Source organism: Somniosus microcephalus, chromosome 5, assembly GCF_052327205.1.
Source record: "Somniosus microcephalus isolate GS21.2 chromosome 5, FLI_Smic_1.0, whole genome shotgun sequence".
Taxonomy (NCBI): Eukaryota; Metazoa; Chordata; class Chondrichthyes; order Squaliformes; family Somniosidae; genus Somniosus; species Somniosus microcephalus.
In genome coordinates this window covers 66,911,273-66,932,857 of record NC_140991.1, presented here as the reverse complement: position 1 = coordinate 66,932,857, position 21,585 = coordinate 66,911,273, and the positions used below count along the sequence as shown (strand labels likewise).

The window sequence follows — 21,585 nt, the reverse complement described above, 5'->3', positions numbered from 1 at the left end:
CTTCTCAAATGGGAAATGATGCATGGTGCAAGAGGCTGCTACAAGAGGGGAAAATAGTATTTAAATAAAAATATACTGAATACAACAAATAAAGCAAAAGCTTCAGGTAGATGGACTTGTTTAATTAAATTTGTCGAATGTGAAAATGTTGATATTCACAATGCTTAGAATGTCCACGTGTCATTTGGTTCTATTTGGAGGGGTCAGAGATACTTTACTGGTCACTATTGGATTTGAGGTTCTGATGGTACACTGTTTCTCTTAGAGTACTGATAGAATTAAGTGCCTAGGCTGGCACCTCTGCTGCTCCCAGGTAATGAGCTTTCAACAGGATCAGGACCCAGCTGGCTCTACCTAAACATGCTTCAATTTATTTTTAATTAGCATCACTAACAGATTGGCTTCTTTGAAATTAAAAGTCAGGAAATAAAATAATTGTAGACACCCTGCACCAAACGGGAGGTCAGTTCTTAAATCTGCTGCTTGTGTGGCTCGTGAGTGGTTTATCATTTTAATATTTGAATTTTAAAGCAGGCCGTGCTTTTGAAGACTTTATTGAGTGAATCCAGAGAATATTAAATGCGCAAGTGCTGTGGGCACAAAACAAATTAAAATCATAAAACAAAAACAGAAAAGGCTGGGAACATGCAGTAGATCTGCCTGTTGCAAAGTGAAAAGGCAGGTTAACGTTTCGAGTATATATCCTTCACCAGGACCGAAAGGTGAAAGATAACCCAGCAGGTGGAAGGGGAAAAATAAAAGGAGAGCGCTAAAGAGAAAACAGATATTGCAATCACCAAGAGGAAGACAATGGGTTGATTGACTGGTAAACTGCTTAAGGAACCTGATAAATGATACAAAAGATCATCACACTGTGGTAATGAAAAGACAATAGAAGAACAAAATAATGTACAGGAAACTTTGTTATATCCGGCACCGACGGGACCGAGCTGTTGTCGATCTATCAAAACTGCCGGACATACCAGCGTTAATGTTGAAGCATACGGAGATTTGCAGCTCCGTATCTGGCAACAAACACTGTTGCTTAGCAACAGCTTCTAAACAGTCGGCCGTACCTTAGAAGCATCTCTGTAGCTTAGCAACAGCTTCAGAGAGACTTTGCAGAGCCTGACTATTGAAAAAAAAGCCACGAGAAGAAAAAAAACCTAACAAAACGGCTCCTGATTTCTGCCGGTTGATCGAGGTTTCTGGACATACAACCTCCAGATAAACCAAAGTTTCCTGTACTAAGATGGTGGAATGTAGGAACAGGAGCCGTCCAGTCAACCCCTCAAGACTGTCCTGGCATTCAATTAGATCATGGCTGAACTGTACCTCAACTCCATTTACCCGCCTTGGTTCCATGGGGGAGAAATTCAGTATCGCCCCATTTGGGGTGCAATTATCGGTCGGGTGCAAAGATTAGCGCCTGGCGCTAATTATCGCCTCCGACTGCAAACTTGGCTTTTATCGCCCCTGGAGGTGATTGGAGCGCTAAATCAGGCACTACACACCTGTCTTAAGGCGCAAAGGCCGAGAAGCGAGGCGCTACCTCAGAGCGCTGGCGAAGCTCATGTGATGTCAGTCAGCAATGGAACACAAACACACTTCTTAAAGGGGAGGGTTGATCTTGCTCTCCATCCACATCCTGCTCATTGCAGCCTTGAATCTCGGCCTGGAGAGACCTGTACAATCAAATCTGCTGGAAAGAACAAAGGAGAGGCCCAGGGAAAGAGCTCAGAGTGCTGCCCCCATATTCTCTTTTAAATCGATGCAAGGAAGATCAAATCAGAAAGAACCTGCAAAGTGCTGCTCAGTACCCAAAACTCCTCAACACAGCTTTGAATATCTCCTGCAGTCTCTCTCTCACACTCAGAATACGTGGTGCAAAAATTTCGCCGACAAAAAAAGGCAGGAAGCGGTCGCCTTTAAATAGCACTCCCCAGTCCCTTCCTGACTGCAAAACGCTCCCCTCAACCTGTCGTTGCTAGCGGCAGGCGGTAAGGCAGGGGGCGCCACTCAATATCCGGTCCGGGACACTACCGGGGTGTTGCACGCTCAACTGACGTCATGATCTGCGGGCGCAGGAGATCGTGGTGGCAGTGTTTAGCGGTGCCGCAAAATGTCTAGTCAATTTTGTGAGCGGCGCAAACATCGCCGCGCCTGGGCGCTAGTTGCTTTGCGCCCCATTAGCGCCCTCTTAAGGCGCTAATGGGAGGCGCAAAGCAACCAAATTTTTCCCCCATATCCCTTAATACCCTTGGTGAACAAAAATCTATCAATCTCAGTTTTTAAATTTTCAATTGCCTTAACCTCAACCGAATTCTGCGGGGGAGAGTTCCAGATTTCCACTACCTTTTGTCACCCCGAACGACCCAGCTCTAATTTTAAGGTTAACCCTTGTCCTGGAGTCTCCCACCAGAGGAAATCGTTTTTCTCTATCTACCCTATCAAATCCTTTAATCATCTTAAACACCTCACTTATATCACCCCTTAATCTTCTATACTTGAGGGACGACAAGCTTAGCCTGTGCAACTTGTCCTCATAATTTAACCCTTTTACTCCCAGTATCATTCTGGTGAATCTGTGCTGCACCCCCTCCAAGGCCAATATACCCTTCCTGAGGTGTGGTGCCCAGAACTGAACGCAGTGCTCTAAGTACAGTCTAACCAGAGCTTTATACAACTGTAGCATCACTTCCACCCCTTTGTATTCAAGCCTCCTTGAGATGAAGGTTAACATTCCATTAGCATTTAAAAAAAAATGTTGTACCTGTCCACTAGTCTTTAGTGATTTATGGATCCTTAAATCTCTCTGGAAAGCATGTGAAGGAAAGATCAAGAAAATCGAGGAGATTGGGAAAAATAACAGCAGGCAGCGTTCAGCAACAGTTTAAGTTAATCTACAGCCTTTCTATAGCCTTGCACCTTCCTACCTCTATAACCTCATCCATCAATGCATCCCCTCCTACACTGACTGGACCTCCAATTCTGGTCTTCTGTGTATTCCCCTACCCATCACTCCATTGGTGGCTGAGCATTCAGTCACTTCGGTCCAATTTCCTGGAACTCCCTACCGAAACCCCTCTGCCGCTCCACCTCTCTGCCCTCCTTTAAAAATTACCTCAAAACCCACCTTTTTCAACTTGCCTTCAGTCACATCCCCTAACCCCTCTTCCCGCGGTTGAGTGTCTGTTCCCCTTATTATCCCTTGTAAAGTGCCTCGGAATGTTTTATGTTAACGATATTATATAAATGCAAGTGGTTGTTAATTAATTAATTAATTATTTGAATAAGAACAGGGGAGTTTTCCCAGTGTGCTGGCTAACATTCATCCCTCAACCAACATCACTATAACAGATGACCTGGTCATTTATATTATTGCTGTTTGAGGGATCTTGCTGTGTGCAAACTGACTGCCGTGTTTCCAGTGACTGCTTTGAAAGTACTTCACTGCCTGCGCTATATAAATGGTACAGCTGGCCGAAAAAAATCCCAGAAATGGCGGGTCCCTGCTGTTTTTCAATGGTTTCCGCTGGACTTCCATCAGAGTTACAGCAGGAGTCTGGCAGAACCCCCTGGGGAGCTTTGGGGCCAGAATGCTTAACTTCGTAACTTCATTGTCTCGGCTTAAAGAACAAGCTGACTCCAAACAAGCTGAGATGCGTTTCTCTTTTCACAGACCGCCTAGGGTGACTTGCAGGATTATTAGTCCCTTGAGTGCATTGCCACTAACAATGTTTGGCATTCAAAAATGGCACGACTCTCTTGTGGTTTATATTAGAAAATCTAATGCATACCACAGGTACATGAAACCTAAACTAGAAAAAACATCGCTAGTCTTTGATTCCATTCTCTGTTTTACAGCACTCAGATTGTGTCAATCCCAGAACAAAGTTTCCCACAGAGGAGCTCTGATTTTCCAGCATTCAGATCTAAAGAAAGTAACAATAGGAGTATGGTGGAGTTGCAGAGCTTCATTTTAGGTTTCATTCAAAGACTTGAGCTGAGTGCCATGGTGCTGTAATGTGTTTCAGTGACTAACAAGTAAAATAAGCCCATGGTCATTTTCAAATTCCCTGTCACAAGATGGCTACTCCTCCAGTCCTCTGTCCTAGCTTGCACCCTCCATTCTTCTGGGAAAAAAAATAGCAATATACTGCAGGTGCTGGAATTCGGAACGGAAAGTGCTGGAAACTCTCAGCAGGCCAGGCGGAATTTTTTTTAAAATTCGTTCATGGGATCTCGGCATCGCTGGCATTGCCAGCATTTATTGCCCATCCCTAGTTGTCCTTGAAAAGGTGGTGGTGAGCCACCTTCTTGAACCGCTGCAGTCTGTGTGGTGAAGGTACTGCCACAGTGCTGTTGGGTAGGGAGTTCCAGGATTTTGACCCAACAACGATGAAGGATCGGCAATACACTTCTAAGTCAGGATGGTGTGTAACTTGGAGGGGAACTTGGAGGTGGTGGTGTTCCCATGCGCCTGCTGCCCTTGTCCTTCTAGGTGGAAGGGATCGCGGGTTTGGGAGGTGCTGCCGAAGAAGCCTTGGTGAGTTGCTGCAGTGCATCTTGTAGATGGTACACACTGCAGCCACGGTGCGCCGGTGGTGGAGGGAGTGAATGTTTAAGGCGGTGGATGGGGTGCCAATCAAACGGGCTGCTTTGTCCTGGATGGTGTCGAGCTTCTGGACATTAAACCGACCTTCCTCTTTCCCCAGATGCTGCCTGAATGTTGTTACAGCATTTACTGTTTTTACTCCTGTGGTGTATGTGCCTTTAAGAGCAATTATGGTGTATGTGCCTTTAAGAGCCCCAGGTGTGCGTAATGCCGGTAATTGCCGCTTGGGCTATATAAGCCTGTGTATTGTGTATATCCTTTTAGAAACCCCCCCCCCCAGACTTGCTTAGTAAATACCTATGAACCAACTCCTGTCTTCAGTGTCTTTATCTACACACGGACACTACAGTGGCGACGAAGTGGAAACGGACTTACCTGCAATTCGGCAGCACCTCAAGGACATCGATTCCTCCAGCGTCCAGAAGACTCAAGGAAGTAAGAGAAACTGTGGTTTCACCAGCTGGCCAAGCTGGTGACAGGTACTGCGCTAATCCTTCCTGGGCGTCAGGCTGGAGCTCCAGCGGCGGGCTCTACAGCTGAGACAGGCAGCGAAATCGGAGGCAAGCAATAACGGACTGGGAGGGTGCACTCGAGAGACGGCCGGCGCGGCAAGCAGGTCAGCGTTTAGACCTCCATCGGGAACGAGTCTCCAACAGTGAATAAACGGAAACCACAGTAAAACAGCGTTGTTATCGGTAGCAGCGGCGGGAAAGCGCGGGAAGCGCCATATCGTTGCTACAGAGAAAAAAAAAAGCACGGGAAGCACCATATCTTTTCTGAAATGCCTAAATCTGGTAATATTGAGGCTTTTGATGGCGAAATAGAAGATTGGACCACATACGTGGAAAGAGTAGAGGTTTATTGCACTGCAAATGGAATAACAGATGAAAAAAAAGCTTCAGTACTTCTGAACTTAATGGGCGCTAAGACATACGGGCTGTTACGAAATTTAATCACTCCAGCCAAACCAAAGGACAAGACTTTTAAAGAAATTGTTGATACCCTGCAGGAGCATTTAAACCCAACACCGCTGCTGATAGCGGAACGATTCAAGTTCTTCAAGAGAAATCAACACAAGAATGAAAGTAACGCTGATTACCTAAACGAATTAAGAAAGCTATCAAAGTACTGCCAATTCAGAGCAGGACTATCGGATTATCTTCGAGACAAATTTGTTTGCGGTCTCTTAAGTGAAGGAACACAAAAAAGACTGCTTTCTGAAAAAGATTTAACATTGGACAAAGCTTTCAGTATGGCTGTGTCATACGAAGCAGCAGCAAAAGGAGCTGCAGAGATACAACAAGAGACACAGGACTTCGGCACCCATAAAATGACACAGGAGTTCGGAAGATGTTATCGCTGCGGCAGATCCACCCATAACCAGAGGGGCTGCTGGTTCAAGGGCAAAGCATGCAGGCAATGTGGTAAGATTGGACACATTGCACGGGTATGCCAATCTGGACAAAATAAATCCACTGACAGAAAACAAAAAATCAATAAAGAAAAGTACAGGAAGGTACAAATGATGACGGACAATAGCTCCGAAGACCAGAATAGCGATAGCGACTCCGGAAACAAGAGACTAAGCTGTCTCAAATTACATAATGTACTTGCCAAAGAGGATTGCCAAACCATTTGGGTTACCCTCACAATAGCAGGGTCCCCAGTTAAAATGGAGCTAGATACAGGATCAGCTCTAACCGTAATAAATCGACGAGATTACGAGAGGCTATTTTCGCATATACCTCTAAAAGACACATCCATTATCTTAAAAACATATACGGGGCAGAAAGTCTACCCCAAAGGAAAAATAAGGGTGCCTGTGGTATACAACGGCAAAGAAATACAAAAGTTGTATTTATACATTCTACAAGATGGTGGTCCACCGTTGTTGGGACGTGAATGGATAAGGAAGATACGTTTAGACTGGCACTCCATTCAGGCACTGACGGTGACCAGTAAGGAAAAAAACAATGATGACATCATACCTGAACAATTAAAAGACATCTTGGCCAACGCCAAAGAAGTGTTTCAAGAGAAACTAGGAACCTTGAAAGGCATCACCGCCTCAATAAAAGTGGAAGATACAGCAATTCCAAAATTATTTAAGGCAAGACCGGTGCCATACGCAATACGTCCGGCAGTCGAGGCAGAGCTGAAGAATTTGGAAAAGGCAGGCGTATTATCCAAAATAGATTGGAGCGAATGGGCAACACCCATCGTTTCAGTCATGAAAAAAACATTGAAAAATAACTCTGAGGAACAGAAAAAAATTCGCATCTGTGGGGACTTTAAGGTGACTGTAAACCCGGTCCTTCACATGGTACAGTATCCTCTTCCGAGGATAGAAGATATTTTCGCCTCAGTATCCGGAGGGAAACGTTTCACAAAAATTGACTTGGCACAGGCATATCTACAGATGGAGGTTGAGGAGACCTCTAAAAAGTATCTCACAATAAACACACACAAAGGCCTGTACCAGTACAATCGACTGGTTTTTGGAATAGCATCAGCTCCAGCTATCTGGCAAAGAGCTATGGAGCAAGTCCTGCAAGGGATTCCGGGGACTCAATGCTACCTAGATGACATCCTTATAACCGGAGAAAACGACAACGAGCACCTTGCCAATTTGGAGCAGGTGCTCACTAGGCTGAAAGAACGGGGCTTACGAGTAAATCGCCCCAAGTGCGAATTTTTCCAAAATCAGATATCATATTGTGGCCACATAATTAATAAGGAAGGGTTGCATAAGTCACCTGAAAAAATTGAAGCAGTTATAAAAGCCCCAGCACCTGAAAATGTTTCACAATTAAGGTCATTCCTGGGATTAATAAATTACTGTCATAAATTTTTACCGAACTTATCAACTACTCTACACCCTCTTAATGATCTTCTACAGACAGGAGTGATTTGGAAATGGAACGAAGACTGTAAACGTGCCTTTCATAAATGTAAAGACTTAATCACATCCGAGAAAATTTTGGCTCATTACAACCCATCACTACCAATCAGACTGGCGTGCGATGCATCCCCTTACGGCATAGGAGCGGTATTGTCCCATAGATTCCCTGATGGCTCGGAACGGCCGATAGCTTTTGCGTCACGCTCATTGAACTCAGCTGAGCGTGACTATTCCCAGATAGACAGGGAAGCACTCAGCCTGGTATGGGGAGTGAAGAAATTCAACCATTACCTACACGGACAAAAATTTACCTTGCTGACTGACCATCAACCCCTCATCTCCATATTCAACCCTAAAAAAAGGTGTCCCCATTATGACGGCACAAAGACTACAGAGGTGGTCCCTTTTTCTAGGGGCACACCAATACAACATTGAATACAAAGGGTCAAAACAGCATGAGAATGCTGACGGTTTATCACGCCTACCGTTGCCAACGATAGAAGAGGCACCTACAGTCGACCCAGTAGAGATATTCCACTCTACCATAGTGGAATGTCTACCGGTGACAAATTCTGCCATTGAAAGGGAGACAAGAAATGACCCTACTCTCTCACGGGTCTACGATTTAACAGTGAAGGGATGGCCAGCACATGGCGAACCACTGTTGCCAGCATTCTCGCAAAGAAGAGAACAGCTGTCAGTGTGCCGAGGAACCTTGATGTGTGGATCCAGAGTGGTGATTCCACCCAAACTCCAGGATAAAGTGCTAAAGGAGCTTCACGAGGGGCATCTGGGTGGAGTGAAAATGAAGAACCTAGCTAGGGCGTTTGTATGGTGGCCAGGTATCGATGGAGACATCGAAGACATGACCAAGAGCTGCCTAGGATGCCAGAAGGTCCAAAATGCTCCGCCACAGGCCCCTCTACATCCATGGGAGTGGCCCTCATCTCCCTGGCAAAGGGTGCACATCGACTTTGCTGGTCCATTTATGGACTCGATGTTCTTAATCGCAGTTGATGCACACTCCAAGTGGCTGGAGGTAATAAAGATGTCCTCCACCACCACGGAAAAAACCATCACAGTATTAAGGACCATATTTGCCAGGAATGGGCTGCCGGAGCAGATATGTTCTGATAATGGACCGCAATTTGTGTCCGAAGAATTCAGAAAGTTCTTAAAGAACAATGGGGTAAAGCACTACACGTCTGCCCCATACCATCCCGCCACCAATGGATTGGCTGAAAGGTTTGTCCAGACCTTCAAGAAGGCCATCAAGGCCATGGGTAATGAAGACATAAAACTTCAGCACAAGGTGGATAACTTCTTATTTGCATATAGGAATGCAACGCATATGGTTACTAACCAAACTCCCGCCATGATGTTCTACAATAGAAACCTAAGATGCCGGCTGGATTTGGTCAAGCCCAACATCCGAAGGGACGTGGAGAACCGGCAGTTTCAGGGCATGAATGAAAGGCCAACTAGGGCCTTCCAGATAGGCCAACCGGTTTTGGCCCGGGACTACCGTACCGAGAAATGGCAGCCTGGAACTATCTGCACACGATTAGGACCACTGATGTATACCGTGGACATCGGAGACAGCATAATAAGGCGCCATGCTGACCAAATCATCAAGTCATCCGAAAAGGGACAACCTACACCACCACTCTATACATCTAACGATGAAGTAGAGATACCCATATCTACCTCCGATCCGGTGATACTGGAGCCCGATGAACCCGACACTGGCCTTCAAGCCGAATCAGCCTTGCCAGAAGAACCTACTACACCACCAGAAACTACTACACCCCCGAGGCGTTATCCGGACCGAGTCAGGAAGCCTCCTGAGAGACTAACTTATAATTAATTAATACAGCAATGTATATTATTTTGCATATAACATGTAATTAATAATTACTTAAAATATGATGTACTAGTTAGCTAGAAGGGGAGGAATTGTGGTGTATGTGCCTTTAAGAGCAATTATGGTGTATGTGCCTTTAAGAGCCCCAGGTGTGCGTAATGCCGGTAATTGCCACTTGGGCTATATAAGCCTGTGTATTGTGTATATCCTTTAGAACCCCCCCCCCCAGACTTGCTTAGTAAATACCTATGAACCAACTCCTGTCTTCAGTGTCTTTATCTACACACGGACACTACAACTCCACTCTGCTGACACTGGCCTGCTGTGCAGCCCCTGCCTCTCTCTCATTGAAACTTATAAAATTCTAACAGGACTAGACAGACTAGATGCAGGAAGGATGTTCCCGATGGCAGGGGAGTCCAGAACCAGGGGTCACAGTCTAAGGATAAGGGGTAAGCCATTTAGGACTGAGATGAGGAGGAATTTCTTCACCCAGAGAGTGGTGAACCTATGGAATTCTCTACCACACAAGGCAGTTGAGGCCAATTCATTAAATATATTCAAGAAGGAGTTAGATATATTTCTTAAGGCTAAAGGGATCAAGGGATATGGGGAGAAAGCAGGGACAGGGTACTGAATTTGGATGATCAGCCATGATCTCATTAAATGGCAGAGCAGGCTCGAGGGGCTGAATGGCCTACTCCTGCTGCTATCTTCTATGTTTCATCATCAGTGGCAGCGCCTTCAGCCTCCATGGCCCTGCGCTCTGGAATTCTCTTCTTTTTAAACACTTCCGTTTTGCTACATCTCTCCTCACCTTCAAATGTATCCTCTAAACTTACCACAGCTTCGCTCATCTCCATTAACTCTTCTCCCAGTTCCTGCTATCTCCCCCTCCCTCCATTCTGTACAACAAGTTGCTGTTGCTTCACCAACATTCGAAAATATTTTGTCTTTTGCTTGCAAGGTTACTAGTGAGTGCTGAGATAATATTTTTGGTCAATTTAAGATTTTGCTTTAGATTATGAAAGTTTTACCCCTTTGGGAAAGGAGACAAAATGGTACTTGTTCCTTTTTGTTTTAACAGTACCTTTTGGGTAAGTTTTGCCTTACTTTGTATAATTTATTCTTTTCTTTTTTTTTTCATGGCCTGATACCTTTTAGAGCAGACAGATCGTGTGCTCCTAGTCCTGAAAATATCTATATACCTGGCTGGGAACTGCCGAGGTATGACTCTCCCCTCATATTTCCTCATTATCCTCCTGGGGAGATACAATAGCCCATGCTCAAACTGGGAAATGAGTAGAACAATGACTCAAACCTGCATCTGCTCCCCACGTACCCACCCCCCTCCTCCCATCACATCATAGGAATTGCTAGATGCAAAAGACCAATGTCCATCTAGTTCGCCTTCTACCATCCTGATAATCGCATGATGGAATTGTTAACTAATCATAGCAATCAATCTCTATCAATTAGTCTACAACAGACCCAGATACAATATGATCTAGTGTTTGAAAGCTTTGGAAACCATGGGTGAAAAATTCGGTATCGCCCCATTTGGGGCGCCGTTATCAGCCATGCGCAAAGTTTAGCGCCTGGCGCTAATTATCGCCTCCGACAGCAAACTTGGCTTTTATCACCCCTGGAGGCTTAACACCTGTCTTAAGGCGCAAAGGCCGAGGAGTGAGGCGCTACCTCAGAGTGCTGGCGAAGCAAGGAAGGGCAAATCAAAATAAACCTGAAAAGTGCTGTTCAGTTCTCAAAACTCCTTCACACAGCGTTGAATCTCTCCAGAAGTCTCTCTCTCTCTCTCTCAGAATGCGTGGTGCAAAAATGTCACCGACAAAAAAAAGGCAGGAAGTGGTCGCCTTTAAATAGCGCTCCCCTAGTCCCTTTCTGACAGCATAACGCTCCCCTCAACCTGTTGTTGCTAGCGGCAGGCAGTAAGGCAGGGGGCCCCACTCAATATCCAGTCCGGGGCGCTAATGGGGCGTTGCGCACTCAACTGACATCACAATCTGCTGGCGCAGGAGATCGTGGCGGTAGTGTTTAGTGCCGCCACCAAATGTCTAGTTAATTTCACGAGCGGCACAAACATCACCACGCCTGGGCGCTAGTTGCTTTGCGCCCCAATTGGCGCCCTCTTAAAGCACTAACGGGAGGCGCAAACAACTGAATTTTTCCCCCCATAGGTCCAAAGTCATCTGTTCCTTCCAAGCATGCTGCACTTACTACATGTCGGGCTGGATTTTGCCAGCACTCAGAGGGCGGGTTTGGAGGTGGGTCAAAGGTTAAAACCATTTTGATTGACGGCAGGTTGCGATCCCGCCATCAACCCACCTCCAAACAATTTTCCCAAGTGTCGGATCCCCAATTTGCGATAGGACCCGACACCTATCAGCGGGAAGAGGATTAAAGGCAATTACCTGCCTATTAACATATAGTTGCCAGTAGTTGACAGCCTATTTTTGAATTTTGCCACTTCTGGCTCAGGTTTCCCATGTCCGGTCTTCACGCCAGGTAAGTGTGGCGTGTTGTGAGTCTGCTGGAATGTTTCTGGATTGATGACAGCTGCAGAAGTAGTGTGAAGGAGCCAATGTTGCACATGGTTAGTCTCAGAGGAAAGAAAATGTTGGTAACTGCATTTTTAATACATTTACACTTTTCTTTAGGTTACAAGTTTTGAAATCCATGTCCAGTGCCACCTCATTGGGAGAACCTCTCTCACCAGTGACAGATCGCTTCTGCCACTTCACCTGCAGCTGCCATCTATTCCAGCCTATGGAGGGAGCCATTGGAGAGCCTGGGTGCAAGAGGTCACCTTTGTGCAGTGATTGTCAGTGTTTTCAGCACCTCAATGTTGTCAAACACTGAGAAATCAACTGTCAAATAAAATTGTGCGTGGTCCCTTTAAGGAAACCGGCAGATGACGCATCATCAAATGACATCATCTGACCCGCTTCCTCTTAATTGACCGGCAAGCCTGCAGGGCGGGTTTAACAAGGTCAATCAAGGCAAAATCACATCTGTGGGCCGGATGCAGCTGGGGGCGGGACTGGGAGCCGGAAACCACCAGACCCACACCCAACCCGCCTCCATTAATAAAATCGCAGCCGTCATATCTCAAATTACTCAAATACTGTATCTCAAAATATTGACATCACTGGCCGCTTGCATGCAGTGCCCACATGTTGCTCCTAAAGGGGACCTGCTGAAGGAGAGATGTAGTCTGATTTATGATATTAACCCCTGATTTGACAAGAGTCTGATTTTTAACATCTTATTCGTAGGCATGAACGTATTCACACAAAGAAAGGCCAACACGTGAAGAATAAAACCATTTCAAATCTGGAGAATATAGATGATCTGGCCACACTTGAAGTACTAGATGAAGTAAGAAAATTAAAATGTATCTATTGCTGTTTTCTCCAATGTGCTCATGCTTCATTCAAGTGTAATTGGCCACAAGTGACATGGCTTCAAAGAATTCTTGGAAAAATGGAGTGATAAAGTAAATTATAGTGGAGTGGGGTACATATCATTAGAACTTCTTTATAGTGGCTGATTTTAGGGGGTAATTTTAACCCCCAAAAATGGATGGGTTTGGGTCGGGTGGGATTTTAAAATGTAAAAAATCTCAAACCCGAACCCAACACACCTCGAACCCGGCCACTTCAGTTTTAACATAGACGGGAGGGGGCGGGCAACCAACCCACTCCCAGGAGACGGGTCGCTCATTTAAATATTTTAATGAGGCTGCGTGCCTCAGATTCTATCTCCCTTCCAGCTTTAATGCTGGCCGGCTGGGTATTCCGGGCCTTGGGAGACCCAGCAGCTAAAGGGAGGTGAATACTGCTGCATGGAAGAGGTAAGTGCTTTTCCAGCACTGCTTGTGGTCCAAGAGGAGCACATGTGCTTCCCCCTGGTCCACCAAGCTAACCTGTTTTCCACTCCACGCGATTGGACCCCCCCATCCCCTGATCACCGACCCCTCCCGCTGTAATCACCCACCCCCCCGCAATCACCGAACCCACGACCTCCATCTCTGCCCCCGATCTCTCACCAACCCCCAAACCTCCAAACCATGCTCTACTCTTTCCCCCTCGTGATCTCTACCCCGAGCAGCAGGAATCCTATCTGCTACTGGGCTTCAGCCTCTTCTGGAGCGTTCTCCTCACGGCAGGGAGCCAAGCCTCTCAACCAGGCTGGCTTCCAGGCGGGGAGCCTGTTAAAAAAAACCCACACATGCTGTGGAGTTAAAACCTGTTAAAACTCCACCGCGCTGTCTAGACCAGAACGCCCATCCCCCCACCCCCCCCCCCCGCCCTGCCCCGCCCCCCGGCCTGGAAATCCTACCCCAGTCAATATCGGGGCCTTAATTTCGTAGCAACTCAATTATTTATTTGTACCATTATCGTTTGTTGTCTCTTGATAGAATACAGTCACTGAGCAACTGCAAAAGCGTTATGGTGAGGAGCAGATATATACCTACGTTGGAGACATCCTTATCGCTGTTAATCCATTCCAGAAACTGGATATCTATTCCTCAGAGGTTAGCTACTAATCATAGTAACTATTCAGCTTATCGACTCACTTTGACTGTAATTCGGAACTGAACCAAATCTCTCATTTTCACAATAATGTGATGTGATAATATTTTACGAAAAGATATCTATTTAACAAAAAACTATTTTTGGAAGAGTCATAAATGGAATTGAAGTATTTATGCAGTTTGGAGATGATTTTTTACAATTTCGTTCAGTTAAGAAGCTGTGAACTGCATGATAAAAACAGATGGCATCTTTCCCCTTGATGTACACACCAGAAAAGAACATCAAATCTACAATCAATTTCAAAGGTTCCAAACTCTCAATAGAATGTGATGATTCACAGCATATGACGGCAGCACAATTGATTGGTTTTGCTTTACAAGTCAATAAAATATCATACAACATTGTAGATGGAAGAAGCATACACACAATTTCCTTCAGCATTTCCATATTTAAATTGCTGTTATTCGCTACTCGTATATTCCATTCATCATCGTTGTGAATGTTTTTAAAAATCAGCTTAATATTACCTTCAGATCAACTTCCCTAGGTATTTACATTTTTGATTTATTTTACTTAGAATTGATGCAGATGCAAATCTGTTCATGTTTATTAGCTGCAGATTTACACACACCCTGTGTGACAGGAGAAGTATTATGCAGTCACTAAAACCCGAATTTGGAACTGAAATTGAAAATGATCATTCATCACATATCACCAGGGCTAACATTATACTGATAGGTAGCCCAGTAGCCAAAATGATTCAATATTATCCTGCTTTCTAGAACCTCAGGCTTGATTCCTAAGCTCAACTGGAAAAGCAAAAGCTAAATAAATCGGCCTGGAATTGATGTGGGATGGAATTATCTCTTACTTTACAACTGAAGAAGCAGCATTGACATGACAGCATTTGTGGAGATATCCGTCAGTTGAACGTGCTGTTCCTCTGGCATAGTAATCAGAAAATAATTGGGAAAAAAAGTGACACAATAATAAATAATGCCCCATCACCCCCGTATGTTCACCACGACAGTTAGTATCCTGTCATCAACCTGTATCTGCAAAAAACACCGGTGATGGGCCTAAAGAAATGTGCAGTTTCTATGGTTTTATGAGTTCCTATTTTTGGTTCTTGAGGATGTAAAAGTACTTTGGGCAATAAATGGACAATTGTTTAGCCAGAAACAGTGAACTCTCAGAATTGGGGCAAGTAGCCCAAGCGTGAGATTCACAGAAGCAAAGTTTCACAAACTTTTCAATCATAGCGTGTAACTGGCAAATGAATTTCAATATAGATAATTGTGAGGTGGTACATTTTGGTAGGAAGAATAAGGAAGCCACATACTCCTTGGAAAATAAGGCCGGAATTTTCTCTATTGAGCCGGGTCGGGTGCATGCGGGCCGCGTAGTGGGGCGGTGTATTGATCAGCCCGCTCTTCAGAGCGACTTCAGCGTGATGGCCCCTATTAAGGCAGACATGCGCATTTCCTGGCCCTATTAAATGGTGTGGGTCTGATGACTCATTTCCAGCGGGGATATTTAAAGCAGCCTTGACCACATCGTATTTGAAGGTTGATGTAGGAATGTGGAGGGAGGATTGGAGAGGAGTGTCTTGTTATGGAGAAATAGAAAAATTACTTCACTAAGACAGAGGGTTGCACTTCGCTTTCCCGATGAATTGCTACATATTCTTGTGGAGGGAGTCAGAGCATGCAGGGAGGACCTCTTCCCTGTTGATGGGTGGAAGAGACCTCCCCTAAAGACCAAAAGAGCCTGGCTCCAAATTGCAGAGGAAGTCAACAGCAGGGATGTTGTAAGGAGGACCTGGGTACAGTGCAGGAGGAGATTCAATGATCTCATGAGATCAGGAAAGGTGAATGCAAAGCCATACTCACCTTCATACTGATGTGCCTGTCACCACACTCCCGTCACTCTGCCTTCCCAAGCTTACTCCTGCACATCATTCCTCACACCAGCATACCTTGCACGTCCACCCATCCCTCTCTCTCCATGTACATACTCACATCTGACTAACCACCCCTCACACTCACCCTCATCCTAATGTAACCATACCAAGTAACACCACAGAAGGAGGCCATTTGGCATTGGCACCACATTCCCTCATAGTCACCCTTTACAGATGTAGCCCATCCATCTCTTACACTCATTCCATCACTCTCACTCAAACTTCTCTTCTTTCCCTCTTTGCTGGTGAAGAGAGCTCACAACAACAGGGAGATGGAGAACACTGGAGGTGGCCCTCCATTCTTCAATACCTTAACTGCAGCAGAGGAGGTGGCCCTGGAGGTGTCGAGATTTGCAGAGCTGCTGGCAGTGAGAGACGGAGAGAAGGGGATCTCTCAGCAACCTGGTGACAGAATTACATCTCATACAGCCACATAGCATACAGCAGTGACTCATATGGTGCCTGATGTCAGCAGCCACTGAATGTTCATCATGTGCATAATGGTATCATTACCCATTCTTAATATAACATTTCTAAGTCATCGCTTTACTCTCCCACAGGTCTATCAAGAGCCCCCCACCACTGTCTAGCCAGAGGAGGAAGATGACTCTTCAGAGGAGCCTCCAGCCTCTGAGGGTGCACCGTCAGTAGACCCAAGCGCACCCAGCACCAGCGCAGATACGCACACCTCGGTGGGTCCCACGCAGGTTAGAGTAGTGTTGTCACCTGGTGTCTCACACTTCACAAATGAGCAAGAGCAGATGGTGTTGACAGGGACAGCAGTGGAGACTCCTCGCCGGAGGGCGCAGGGTGCTCCAAGCTCTGCTCAGCTGCATGCAGACGCTGAGCCTCAGGGGCCATCCAGAAAGAGGGTGATCCTGGAGAGGCAGCAAGAAATGTAGGAGGCTCTGGCAGGTCTGCAAATGTGCAGAGAATGGAGGAGTCTATCTCCAACATGAGCACCACCATGTCGCATGCGTTGGCAACGGTAGGCTCTTCAGTGGAAAGGATGGCACTTGCATGGAGCAGCTAATGTGCCACTCACATGAGCACATGCTAGCTGTGGACAGCAGATGGCAGAGGCTCAAAGGCATCCTCTCTAGGAGGAATCTAAATGTAGATTTGAGTCTTCATGGCCCCACTGCTCTGCAGCAAGGTGCTCTCCAGCTCCTTGCTAGCAGGGAAGTGCGGGTGGCCCATGAGAGGGATGATGGTGAGAGGGGACATGGAAGTGGAGGCTCCTCTCAAAGCGCTCACACTTCTCCCCTGTTGCCTCCCCATCAGTCAGAGTCCCAGATGGCTCTTTGGATCACGATGGCCGAATCTGCCCTGCACAGTCGCAGGAGAAGCAGACTTTGGCGGGGCCATCACATCCTCCAAAACCCAGAGGACATCCGCCAAAAGTGTCTATGCAGTCGCAGCAGGGAAGTGAGCAGCTTGCCTCTACCTCTGCTGAAGCCACAGGGGTGTACCTTGCAGAAGCAGGCATAAGAGAAAGATGACACAGAAGTAGATAAAGAAGTGTTATTGTTAAGGTTCCTTTACTGTTATCACACATATAAATCTATTTATTTTCACCACTTTCCGGTCATGCCCATTTTTGTCTGTTACTTTGGAGGTGGCTTACTGAGTTGGAGTGAATGGTGAGACAATGTTACCTCCAGCAATGGTGGTCAGTGTGAAAGGAATGGCTTGTTCATTGTAGGGATGCTTCGTGGTGTTGTTGTGGGGGGAACTTGGCAAAGCATGTGGTAGCCATATGGGTGCAATGCAGGAAGTTAAGTAAATCTGGCCATGATGAGGCCATCCCTGGCCTCCTGGGCTGCAATGTGCTCGGGTGCTGATGGGATCTGGACCTCAAGTTCCTCCTGCTTCTCCTCCTTGTCTTCTAGCTGATGCTCCTCCTCCTCCTCCTCTGAAGAGGCTGTGCGCTCTGCACCTTGCTCCTCATGCAGCTCTAATCCTCGTTGCTGCGCTCTGTTGTGCAGCGCGCAGAAAGCAACGCCAATTCTGGAGACCCTGGCTGGTGCCTACTGAAGGGCTCCTCCAGATCTATCAAGGCATCTGAAGCACATCTTCAGACTGCCTATTGTTTGCTCTATGACACATCTGATGGATATGTAGCTTTCAGTATAACGCTCCTCAGCCTCATTGCTTGGCTTCCTCAAGGGTGTCATGAGCCACGGTTTCAATGGATAGCCCTTGTCTACAAGCAGCCAGGCGGTAAATGTGTTTGCCAGTGCAAAAGCTGAGGGAGGGTGGACTGGCGCAGGATAAAAGATTCATGACAGCTGTCAGGGAATTTGATGCACACATGCATGATGATCTTACTATGGTTGCAGATGAGCTACACATTGAGGCAGTGGAAGCCCTTGCAGTTCACAAACACTCCTGGGTGAAGTGGCTATGTCCTGAAGGCCACATGTGTGCAGTCAATGATGCCCTGCACCCCGTGGGAAGCCGGCCAGAGCAGCAAAGCCGAGCGCACGCTTAGTAACACTGGCTTCATCAGGGATGAAGTTCACATAATTGGCACATTTTTAAACAGGGCATCAGTTACCTGTGTGATGCATCTGTGGGTGGCCGACTGCGAGATGCCACACATGTCTGCTGCAGATCCCTGGAAGGAGCCTGAGGTGAAGAAGTTGAGGGCGTTGGTAACTTTGACAACCACTGGTAAGGCGTGTCCACCAGGTCCTCTGGGCTGCAGGCCTTGTTCCAGCAAGTTACAAATGTCTGCGATGACCTGGCTCGATAGCCTGAGCCTCCTTTGGCACTGCTGCTCAGTTATGTTGAGGAAACTCATCCTCTGCCTCTATACCCTGTGTTGGAGGTTACGCCTCCAGCATGGTGCAGCCCTGCGCTGATGCCCTCTGTCCTGTGCAGCATCAGGTCGTTGAGGAGAAGGTTGGTGTTGTTGTTTGTGCTGCTAGTGTGCCTGGTGCTGCTGGTATTGGGGCTGATCGTGGTCCAATTGTGAGGACCAAGGTGAGACAGTATAAGCGGCACCCATGCTGATGTAATAGATGGCAGGTCAAGTGGAGATCAGAGGAGCAATCTGTAAATGTTGTGATAGTTACTAGCAAAGTGGTGAGAGTGGCTTTTGAGGTTGCAGAAAAGACTTGCAAACTGTAGACACCGAAATCTGTGCTCAAAATGGAGAGCTTTTCCATTAGGCAAGTAATGAGTTGTCATGTGGGAGTATTTATTTAGATTTTCATGCTCTCCATTAATGACCTCGCTCAATGGCCACTGAGCTTCCACCTCAGGTTGACAGATGTGGTTCCCAAGCTGTGTGATTCCTGTGGTCATCCAATGAAAATCAACAGGTCTGGGTAAAATCCCTGTTAAGGGTCTCACAACAAGGATTTAATGAGTTTAATTAGGTCGCCCATCTCTGCCATTCGGGTCCGTGGCGCGCTGGCAAACGCGCCCGAGTTAAAGGCGTGAGGAGAAGGGATGACAGCGGGTTCCCGATGCGCTCGCATTTTCTGCAACTTTTACTACCGACCCGCCTCCAAACCCGCACGCCCAGCAGTGGGAAAATTCCAGCCTAAGTGTCTAAATGGGGTAGAGGAGCAGAAGGGTACAGATACACCAATCACTAAGAATAGCAACACAGGTTAATAAGGCCAAAAAAAAAGCAATCAAAGCACTGGGGTTCATTTCTAGACGGATAGAACTGAAAAGCAGAGAAATTATGTTAAACTTGTGTAGAACCTTGGTTAGACCACGCTTGGAGGACTGTGAACAGTTCTGGTCTCCATATTATAAAAATGATATAGAGGCACTGGAGAAGGTGCTAAAAAAAAGGTCTAGAATTATACCAGAACACTAAGGTTATACCTATCAGGAAAGAGTGAACAGGCTGGGGCTCTTTTCTCTAGAAAAGAGAAGGCTGAGGGGCGACCTGATAGAAGTTTTTAAGATTATGAAAGGGTTTGATAGGGTAGATGTAGAGAAGATGTTTCCACTTGTGGGGGAGACCAGAACTAAGGGCCATAAATATAAGATAGGCACGAATAAATCCAATAGGGAATTCAGGAGAAACTTCTTAACCCAGAGAGTGGTTAGAATATGGAACTCACTACCACAAGGAGTAGTTGAGGCGAATAAGGGGAAGCTGGATAAACGCATGAGGGAGAAAGGAATAGAAGGGTATGCTGATGGGGTGATATGAAGTAGGGTAGGAGGAGGCTCGTGTGGAGCATGAACACTGGCATGGACCTTTGGGCCGAATGGCCTGTTTCTGTGCTGTAACTACTACGTACTATTTAAGAACATAAGAACATAAGAACATCAGAAATAGGAGCAGGAGTAGGCCAATCGGCCCCTCGAGCCTGCTCCACCATTCAATAAGATCATGGCTGATCTGATCCTAACCTCAAATCTTCTATCACTCTCCATCCACCCGAACCCATGTGATCTCCTGGGCGAGGCGAAAAACAAGATAAAAGACCCAATGGCCAATTTGGGAGAAAAAAATCTGGGAAATTCCTCTCTGACCCATCTAGGCGATCGAAATTCTTCCAGGAGATCACTCTGTCCCTATATTTTCTACAGTACTTACCTTCTGTAAAGGCGATCTCCACCCCAGCCAGGAACAGGAATAAAACCATCTCCTGAAATCTAACACAGAATTAGAACACAGTAGGAGCAGAACCAGGCTACACGGCCCCTGGGCCCACTCCACTACCCACAGGGCCATCACCATTCCGAACCTAGACTCATGTCCAATTTCCTGCCCGCTCCCCGTAACCCTTAATTCCCTTTACTTCTAGGAAACTATCTATTTCTGTTTTAAATTTATTTAATGATGTAGCTTCCACAGCTTTCTGGGGCAGCAAATTCCACAAACCTACCACGCTCTGAGTGAAGAAGTTTCTCCTCATCTCAGTTTTGAAAGAGCAGCCCCTTATTCTAAGATTATGCCCCCTAGTTCTAGTTTCACCCATCATTGGGAACATCCTCACCGCATCCACCCGATCAAGCCCCTTCACAATCTTATATGTTTCAATAAGATCGCCTCTCATTCTTCTGAACTCCAATGAGTAGAGTCCCAATCTACTCAACCTCTCCTCATATGACCACCCCCTCATCCCCGGGATTAACCGAGTGAACCTTCTTTGTACTGACTCGAGAGCAAGTATGTCTTTTCTTAAGTATGAACACCAAAACTGTATGCAGTATTCCAGGTGCGGTCTCACCAATACCTTGTACAACTGCAACAATACCTCCCTGTTTTTATATTCCATCCCCCTAGCAATAAAAGCCAACATTCCATTGGCCTTCTTGATCACTTGCTGCACCTGCATACTAACTTTTTGAGTTTCATGCACCAGGACCCCCAGATCCCTTTGTACTACAGTACTTTCCAGTTTCTTGCCATTAAGAAAATAACTTGCTCTATGATTTTTCCTGCCAAAGTGCATAACCTCACACTTTCCAGTATTGTATTCCATCTGCCAAATCTCTGCCCACTTACTTAGCCTGTCTATGTCCCTTTGCAGGTTTTTTATGTCCTCCTCACTCATTACTTTCCGTCCCATCTTTGTATCATCTGCAAACTTTGATATGTTACACTCGGTCCCCTCCTCCAAATCGTTAATATAGATTGTAAAGAGTTGGGGACCCAGCACTGACCCCTGCAGAACACCACTAGTTACTGGTTGCCAATCTGAG

At 46.2% G+C, this 21,585-nt stretch overlaps 1 protein-coding gene across 4 annotated transcripts in view; it reads left to right on the top strand.

Annotated features, from left to right (window-relative positions):
- Nucleotides 1-21,585, top strand: part of myo3a (myosin IIIA) — a 722,675-nt gene that overhangs the window by 369,747 nt on the left and 331,343 nt on the right. For all 4 annotated transcript variants that reach the window (XM_085987739.1, XM_085987740.1, XM_085987738.1 and 1 more), the window contains 2 exons: nucleotides 12,678-12,780; nucleotides 13,823-13,939. In XM_085987739.1, coding sequence (XP_085843865.1) covers nucleotides 12,678-12,780; nucleotides 13,823-13,939 — 220 coding nt within the window. The remainder of the gene's footprint in view (nucleotides 1-12,677; nucleotides 12,781-13,822; nucleotides 13,940-21,585) is intronic.